Raw genomic sequence first — 9,064 nt, 5'->3', positions numbered from 1 at the left:
TACATATTTAAAAAATCGTGCCTGATATTGAATTCATCATTTCAAACATAACGAGCTAAGAAAACACCCAATCGAAATCGAAATTGAAATCATGATTTAAAACATAACATTTCGCCCAAAATTTAAAACAATCATTAAGAACATAACAAGCTTAAACAATTGTGCCCGTGTTTGAATTAATCATTTTAAACATAACGAGCTTAGAAATACCCGCCCGAAATTGATTTAGAAATTAATTTCGGGTTGTCCCCGTTTATCTTGGGACTGCTTTTTGAATACTTTATCTCATTTAGGATGTGAATGTGTATTACATGATTGTTTGTTTAAGAAGGATTCGGTTATCATTTTCTCTTTGCTCCTCGGGTATATATATCATTACATATATACTTGGGAGCTAAGAGGAAATGCTGCCGAATTTTTCTTAAACAAACAATCATGTAATACACATTCACATATGAGATAAAGTGTTCAAAAAGTGGGTTTAGCAGCCTACCCTTGTCTTGTTAATCCTAAATTAGATTTTCTTTCAGTTGCATAATGCCTATCGATAAAAGTTGGATTGATTCCCCACGTCATTCACCTCACTACAAGCAAGGACTCGAGTCATTTATCGAGATGTGTGAAAGAGTGATAAAAAACCACGATGAAGTTAGATGTCCGTGTACCAAATGTAAAAATTCCGGCTTAAAAACTATGGCAGAAATGAAATACCATTTGCGTATTAACAGTTTTTGGAAGGAATACACGAAGTGGACCTATCACAGGGACACGACTCCAATTACAGAAGTAAACGATGTTGCGCCACAAAACGGTATGGTAAACGTTATTGAAGACATTAGGGGGGAGCGTATGGAAGAAGATACATACCTTAACCAAGAGAACTCGAATGGAGATGGTAGCGGTGTTGTTGATGATTTTGAAGACCTGGTAAAGGAAGTTGAAACAGAATTATATCCTGGTTGTACCAAGTTTTCTTCTATCGACTTTTTAGCAAAGCTTTTGAATATAAAGGATACGTAACATTTTCAAAATGAAGGAGTAGATCGACTCCTCTCGTTGTTGCGAGAGTCAATGCCAGAAGGCAACAAGATTCCCCCCTTCGTATTATGTGCTCTCTTTTGGAAAGAAAACGAGTCCTTGCAAAATTGTCCCGTTTGTAATGAGAGTCGATGGGTCGATAAAGACACAAAAGGCACGAAGGTGGCTCGTAAGGTGTTACGATACTTTCCTTTGACGCCTAGACTACGACGTTTGTATTGTTCAAGGCACACAGCGAGAGATATGATATCGCATAGTACCGGATGATCGGAAGATGGGACTATGCGTCATCCAGTTGATGGATCTGCATGGCAAGACTTTGATAAAAAGTACCCAAACTTCACGATGGAGCCACGAAATGTTCGCTTAGGGCTTGCAGCTGACGGTTTTAATCCCTTTAACAACAGTAGTGGATCCTTGACACATAGCACGTGGCCGGTTATACTCACCACATATAATCTGCCTCCCTGGCTATGCATGCGAGAGTCCACATTCATGTTGACCTTGTTGATTCCTGGCCCTAAATCACCGGGGAAAGACATGGACGTTTTCCTTAGACCGTTAGTGGATGAGCTTAAGCAATTGTGGCAGACAGGTGTACGTACTAAAGACGCAGCAACAAACACATACTTCACAATGAAGGCGGCGTTGTTATGGACCATAAATGACTTTCCAGCCCGTAGTAGCCTATCAGGTTGGAGCGGACAAGGCTACATGGCATGCCCAACTTGTAACCAAGACACTCCTTTAATACGTGTAACTGGTAAATGTGCTTATGTTGGTCATCGCCGGTTCTTAGATGCCAACCATCCTTGGAGAACAAGTCTCGACTTTAACGGGAGACCCGAGACACGAGACCCTCCGAGACAGTTTAGCCCAGCTGACATAGAAGCTCAACTAGGTCGTTTAATTAATCGTCTACCAGGCAAGCATCCAGATTTTGGAGGTGGGAGGATAACCCGGTCAGATTTCGAGTTGAACTGGTCCAAAAGAAGCATATTTTTTGACCTTGAGTATTGGTCTTCTCTGCAGCTGAAACATAACTTAGATGTAATGCATATAGAGAAAAATGTGTGCGATAGCTTGCTCGGTACTCTTCTAATGAACGATAAGAGCAAAGACACGCCAAATGCGCGGTGCGACTTGGAAAAACTAAACATTCGGCCGTCACAATGGCTGAAACAATCGGGTGGCAAGTTCTTAAGTCCCCACCCAAAGTACTCATTCAAGTCCGATGATCGAAAACTATTTGTCAGTTTATAAAAAATGTTAAACTACCAGATCGGTTTGGATCTAATATCAGTAAGAGGGTGACAGATAACAATGCTAACATTACCAGGTTGAAATCTCATGACTGTCATATCCTCATGCAACGTTTGATACCGATTGGGGTTAGAGGGCTTTTGACTAAAGATACATCTACACCAATAGTAGACCTTTGTATGTTCTTTAAGCAACTTTGCTCTAGAACACTATCGGTGGATGATATGAAGAAAGCAAAGGATGACATTGTTACCATCTTATGCAAGTTAGAGATGATCTATCCAACTACGTTTTTTGACATTATGGTTCATTTACTTGTGCATTTACCTGATGAAGCGATTGCGGGAGGTCCAGTAGCTTTTAGATGGATGTATCCATTTGAAAGGTACATGAAAAAACTAAAGAACTATGTCAAAAACCCGGCAAGGCCTGAAGGTTGTATAACTGAAGGTTATGTGTTTGAAGAAGCTCTAACATTTTGTTCAATGTACCTTAAAGATGTTCAGACTAAGTTCAATCGCCCAGATAGAATCGATGATGTCGTTGTTGAAAAAAGAAAGTTATGGGTGTTTGAGTCCAAATGTCGTTATGTTGGCGCAAGAAAGGACAAATATCTATCATTCATCGAAAAAAACAAGATGGAATGGTTTGTCCTCGAAAACTGCGCAGAAGTTAGGGAGTACATGAAGTGAGTGCTTCTATCTTTAACATTTCATAATCTGTTAATTGGTATTTCTCATTCCTTTCTTATATTTGTCATCAATGTAGTGAATTCAAACATACACATCCCCATGATGATCTTAAAACCAAATTTCCGGGATGGTTTCTCCATAAGGTATAATACATATATAACACTCATTACTCTATACTTGCTAGGTAATACGTATATAACAAACATTATTACTCTATGTTTGTTAGGCCCATTCGATGAAAACACAAAATTCTCCAGAATTCCACCCGGAGTTGTATGCTCTTTCAATTTGTGCGAAAATGACTGCTTACACTTACACTGCTTGCATAGTCAACGGTGTTAGGTTTAAGACACTTGAACGTGATGCAAAATGCGCAACGCAAAACTCTGGGGTGGAAGTGGTTGGAGAGAACGGTGTGAAATTTTATGGCCAATTAGAAGAAATTATTGAGTTGCGTTATACAAATGATTATTCCACTCTCCTATTTCGGTGCAAGTGGTTTGATACTCAAAGGGGTGTAAACCATAACAATAATATCACCAGTATAAGCACTGAACATGAATGGGACAAAGACGATCAACTCATATTTGCTTCGCAAGCCAAACAAGTGTTCTTCATCCAAGAAACGTCTCGAAACCAAAAAAATAAACATAGGTGGGTAGTCAAAAATGTTAATCATCGAAGAATTTGGGATCGGCTATTAAGTGATGACCGCGTCAATAAGGTTCAAAATGTTGACAAACACTTAGAAGATAGGGACATTGTCGACAACAACTCTTCATCTGACTGTCCACTTGTCATTGACTTGACCCAATACTTTCAAATTGGATCTTCTCATGTTACTGCGGGTGAGCCTTCAATTGAAGTTGATCCCCCAACAGCCACCGTCGATGAAGTGTTTGAAGTCGAGACTGATTGTGATGAGGTCGAGGCTGAATATGATGAGGATGATCCCGATTATGTGGAGTCTGACTAAAAGAAAAGTTATTGTAATTTATATTGATTTGTAATTGATAAACACTTGTTTGAAATATTTATTTGAATTTGAGTTACACTTGTTGTACTTTCCCTTAATTTCTATTACCTATTAGATACACATGCTGTAACATTTGTAACTTTATAGGGATTATGTTTTCTGTATTGTTGATATTCGCTTATCTGATGGCTGATGTGGCCCCCTGGGGACATGGGGGTGACGACGCTGGTGATCCACCGCTTCCTCCTGGTGGATTTCGTGGCACACACGAGACAGACGGTAAGTCTTTTACTAAATTATTTTGTAGTCCTTATATTTTTTATATTATAAATGTTGTTACTAATTATTTTTGTTTTAATTGCAGCGGTTCCCCCGAAGAGGGTTAGGGGGAAAGCAAAAAACGAGAAACTAAGGCGTCCGGTAAAAGCGGGGGGCCTGTATCGCTTACGTTTGACAGGCAGGTGACGTATACCCCTGTTGGTAAAACAAGAGATATGTTTTCACGGGAGGCCGGCCTGTATATTTGGCGGTCCATCCCGTTCGATAAAATTGGATGGGATAACGTTGAACAACATTACAAGGATGCCCTCATGAACCACTTACGGGTAAATAACTTATATGCATAAAATTTTATCAAATATTTAAGCACATGCAAATCTAATTTATATATGATATTTTAACTTTTTTATTTAATTTGTAGGAAAATTTCAGTTTTGATGAAGTGGCACGTGATATAGAGGCCAAAAACTTGACGGGTGGCATTAGGGCTGTGCTTATGAAGTGGTACTCTGGCCGCAAGTACGATGCTAAAAAATTATTTAAGAGCAAGGGAGGTTACGATGATCTTGAGAGTGCAAGGGCATTCCATCCCCCGGATATGCCCTATGATAACTGGTTGAGAACCATCAAAGGTTTCCGGGAAGAAAAATATATTAAAAGAAGCAAGGCCAACACACTAGTACGCGAGAAACAACAATTCCCATACCGTGGGGGGACATCTTCGTACGGTAGCACCGCCTATAAAAATGTAATGTTTTATGTATGTGTGCGTGTGTGTAAGCTTTTGTTTATTTAATGTCTAATCTAAGTTTAATGTTAAACAGGATATGGATTGGGTACCTACGTATGCTAAAACCCACACAGACAATCAAGGGAATTGGGTTGATCCGGTTGCTGAACAAAATTATGTAAGTATTTCTTTTAAGTATTATTTTCTATAACAAATATATATATATATATATACACACACATGTATATTTAATCATCTTCGTAAAATACAGCGGAACATACAACAGGCCACAAGTGAATGGAGCGGTGAGGGTCCGCTAATTGCCCCGTATCAGGAAGCGTTGGGTGAGCGGCGAGGATGGTACCGCGTGATGGGGCCTAAACCTTCTTCCAACACGTCCTCGCACTCGTCATCTAACATGTCGTCTTCACAATCTCGGACGCAAGAACCCTTTTCCGAGGTAAACTACGCAATTTATAAAATGACAACGAACGCAAGTTTCCTTGTTAAATATATGTTGGTAGCGTTAATTAATATGCTAATATACGTTTTGCTATCTATTATTGTAGGATTTTGTTAACAGCTTGTTCCAAACCCTCTCATTTTTGAACCAACTTAACAACTATCTTGCTTCACAAGGAAAAGGAAAAGGAAAGTCAAAAGACTATGATTCTGACAACTTATTCGATAATGAATCCGACGAGGAAGCCAACGATAACGATGAGTGACTTGTTTTTAATGTATGATTTAGATTTAATTAAACGTTGTAGGATATAATGTACGACTTAAACGTAGTTTTTAATTATATTACCTTTAGTATCTGTTGATTATGTTCATGGCGTATGCTTGCGTTGTTCGAAAATAGGCAGGTTTTGTTTTTTCGGCCGTAAAACTGGCTGGGCAGCTGTATATACAGCTGTTGTATTAAAAAAACAGACTTTTAGCGGCGACACGTGTCGCAGCTATTGCCTTTCAACCTTTACCGACGAAGGTTAATACCGGCGACACTTTTAGCGACGACAGCTGTCGCCGCAAAAGGTGTAGGATTAATACCGGCGACAATAGTCTTTACCGGCGACGTTTTACCGGCGACATGTCGCCGCTAAAAGTCAATAGCGGCGACAAAAGTGGTCAATACCGGTGACACCCGTCGCCGCTAAAGGTGCCCTGTTCTTGTAGTGTATCTTCACAAATCAAGGTTCGTGATGCATAATTTTGTTGATTTGATTCGATATGTTGTTTCTACAGAAGAATCGTGTTGTTTTTATGCAATTATTTTAGGTTTTGTTAATTCTAGGGTTTTGCATTCGATTTGTTTAATTGTCCTTGTTGTTTTCCCTTCAATTGAATGTGTTGTTATCGGCGTGAGTGTTATGGTAAAATGATTGATTGGAGATGAATGAATTGTAGCCTGTGTTGATTGATTAGATTCTCTGGTGCTGGATTAACATAGTTCATATGTGCAGTGGTTATATAGTTGCAATGAATGAGTTGTTTTTTGAGCGGTGATTTTCGTCGGTTAACGTAGTCGAGATAGAGAAATGTAAGTGTAAGTTGCCCTAGGTTGCTAAGATCCAGAATGTCTTTAACGTAGTCGACAACGGCGGCTTCCGATGGTGAGTTCTTTGATGGTTGAGTTGGTGTTTATTCGCTGGAAAAATGCAGATTTTTCTTCAAACTACCAAAACTCCACTTCATTTTCATCGGTGCGTGATCTCAACAACACCAGCAGCAATAACATATCAGTTTCAAATATACCGGACAAAACTTGTAATTTACTCTTGATTTTAAAATTTTTAATGAGTAAAGCACTATTTGGATTAACACTTTTAAATTCTAATAATCTTTTTTATATAGCACGTGAATGATGGCCTCTTAATTATCTTCTTTAGTTATTTCAGCTTATCATGGATCAAATTGATCTAAGGTTCTGTAGGTCCCGAAATCGGAGGATCGATTTACACAACCAAATCCTTGTTTATAACAAACAAAGTCACCTGTGCGGAATCCACGTAACTAAGCTAAATTAAACATAGAAAATAGTAACAACAATGGTTTAACCAAAGAAACACAATCGTTTGATTAAACTGGATGAAAATGCAAACTGATACAAACACAGTCTAGACAAAGTAACTTTCAGGGTATTCTCTCATCTCTAAGTTGTAAATGAGACAAATGTGCCTATATATAGCAGCTGGGCCATTGAGATCGACGAAACACCAAGTGGGCCGACGAAACACAACTAGGCCACAACACAAGCCCATCAGACGACGAAACACATCTGTTTCGTTGCTGATCATGACGAAACAGAAACAACAGACCAAAGTCTGTTTCGTCGACAAGTGTTCGACGAAACACATCTGTTTCGTCGATGGCTGCAGATTGTCAACTGTTTGCTGCAAACAGACAGCAAACAGCAGGCACAAGTAAACACAAACAAATGACAGAAATACCCTTTACATGCAACATGCATTGTTCAAAGACTATTACATAACAAAGGAGACAAACAAGTCGGACACAAGCGGATAGGAGGATATCCGACTTGGTCGACGTCGAATACAGACTCGATAAACGATAAAAGACCGTACAAAATGCATCGTAAATTACAAGACTAGTGACAGACACAAAAATGCATCAACAAACTCCCCCTTGTCTGTTACTCGTCTTTGGTCTTTAAATCTTCCTTCTTCAGTGTCGTTCGGACCACGAACTGCCCGAATGTATTCCCCTGTAGTAGCAGAAGCAAGCGACACGCTGAAATTTCAACGCCTGATGCGCGTCCTTGTCTTCATGGAATATGTCATGCCGGTATAGCTTGTTAATGTCGGATGCGGACATATTAACTATCCACATTGGATCCAACATCCTGAAATTCTCTTGATCGCCATTAAAAACGATCACTGCCTCATGTGTGTCGGAATCATAACACCATAAACGCATTTCACCAAGAAAGTCTTGCCTCATTGGCATCAAGGGAATCTTGTCTACCACTTTCGCTGGCTCATAAACAAGCTTGTATCTGCCAGTGTTGGTTGCCGGATCAAGCGTAAACTTGATTTGTTGATAGATGGGGAACTGAGGTTTGTACGACTTGTCCTTCCACCCAGACTTCTTGTTCAACTTGATCAGTCGCTCGAATAATGTTGCACCATCATATTTTGAGCGATTGATGAGCTCTATCTTTGTCAATGCGGCCACGTCATAAAATGGCAAAGACAGAATGCTCAGTAAAGACCGAAAGTACTGGATTCCAAACTCCCGCTTAATGGCAACACAATGTATTTCCTTCACAAACATCCAACATAGGATTCTACCGCTAGGCTTCACTTTCTCAAACCGTAAGTAGTCAACTTGAGCAGCCTCAGGCACGGGCTTGGAAACCTTTGACAAGAACCGTTGACGCCACGCGGAGAATGCATCAGTGGCATTTTCTGATGTATTGCGGTTCTTCAGATGCTCATCAATGTCTTCTACATTGTCTTTTAACCAATCTTCATCAAACGGGGCAAACTCAGTTCCGTCTTGTCGAACATACGAAGACTTCTTCACATTTCCCTCGAAGATAATTTCTTCAATGTTTTCAACATTTGTAGATTTCGGCTCACTAGGCATCTTTTCAATCTCATCATCATCTATATCTCTTATTGCATTTAGGGTAATCAACTGCTGTTGTGAGAGATCTTCAACAATTTCACCTTCCTCAAGCAATTCACCGGTGAATGGATGAATAACCTTCAATGCAAGATCAGCACTTCTAGGAATATAAGATGTACCTTCAATTTGTTGTACTTCTTCAGCTGTTCCAGAAGAAGTTCCTTGAGTAGATTCAACTGTTGGTGGCTGAGCAACAATAATTGCGGAAGATGTAGCGGCTGTCGGTTGCTGTGATGTAGCAGAGGGATCAAGATTCCCTTGATCCTCAGGATCATCATCCTTTTTCTTCAGTATTTCTTGCTACTTACATCTATCCTCCCACAGAGTAGCAACCCGAGTTCGAAGAAACTCGTAGCCAGCGTTTATCTTCTTAGCCCCTTCAACTATTGTGGTATTTCGCGAGTCATACCACTCTATCATGACATCACATCT

General features: G+C 39.7%; 1 protein-coding gene across 1 annotated transcript; it reads left to right on the top strand.

Moving 5' to 3' along the window:
* Positions 1 to 1,320: 1,320 nt before the first annotated feature.
* LOC110919916 lies at positions 1,321 to 3,969 on the top strand. Its single transcript, XM_022164164.1, has 4 exons — positions 1,321 to 2,230; positions 2,320 to 2,989; positions 3,070 to 3,136; positions 3,220 to 3,969. Exons 1-4 carry the CDS (start codon positions 1,321 to 1,323, stop codon positions 3,967 to 3,969), a joined length of 2,397 nt encoding a protein of 798 aa, XP_022019856.1.
* Positions 3,970 to 9,064: the final 5,095 nt, after the last annotated feature.

The sequence above is a fragment of the Helianthus annuus genome, chromosome 16 (genome assembly GCF_002127325.2).
Source record: "Helianthus annuus cultivar XRQ/B chromosome 16, HanXRQr2.0-SUNRISE, whole genome shotgun sequence".
NCBI classification, from domain to species: Eukaryota; Viridiplantae; Streptophyta; class Magnoliopsida; order Asterales; family Asteraceae; genus Helianthus; species Helianthus annuus.
This window is presented reverse-complemented; position numbering and strand designations above follow the sequence as displayed.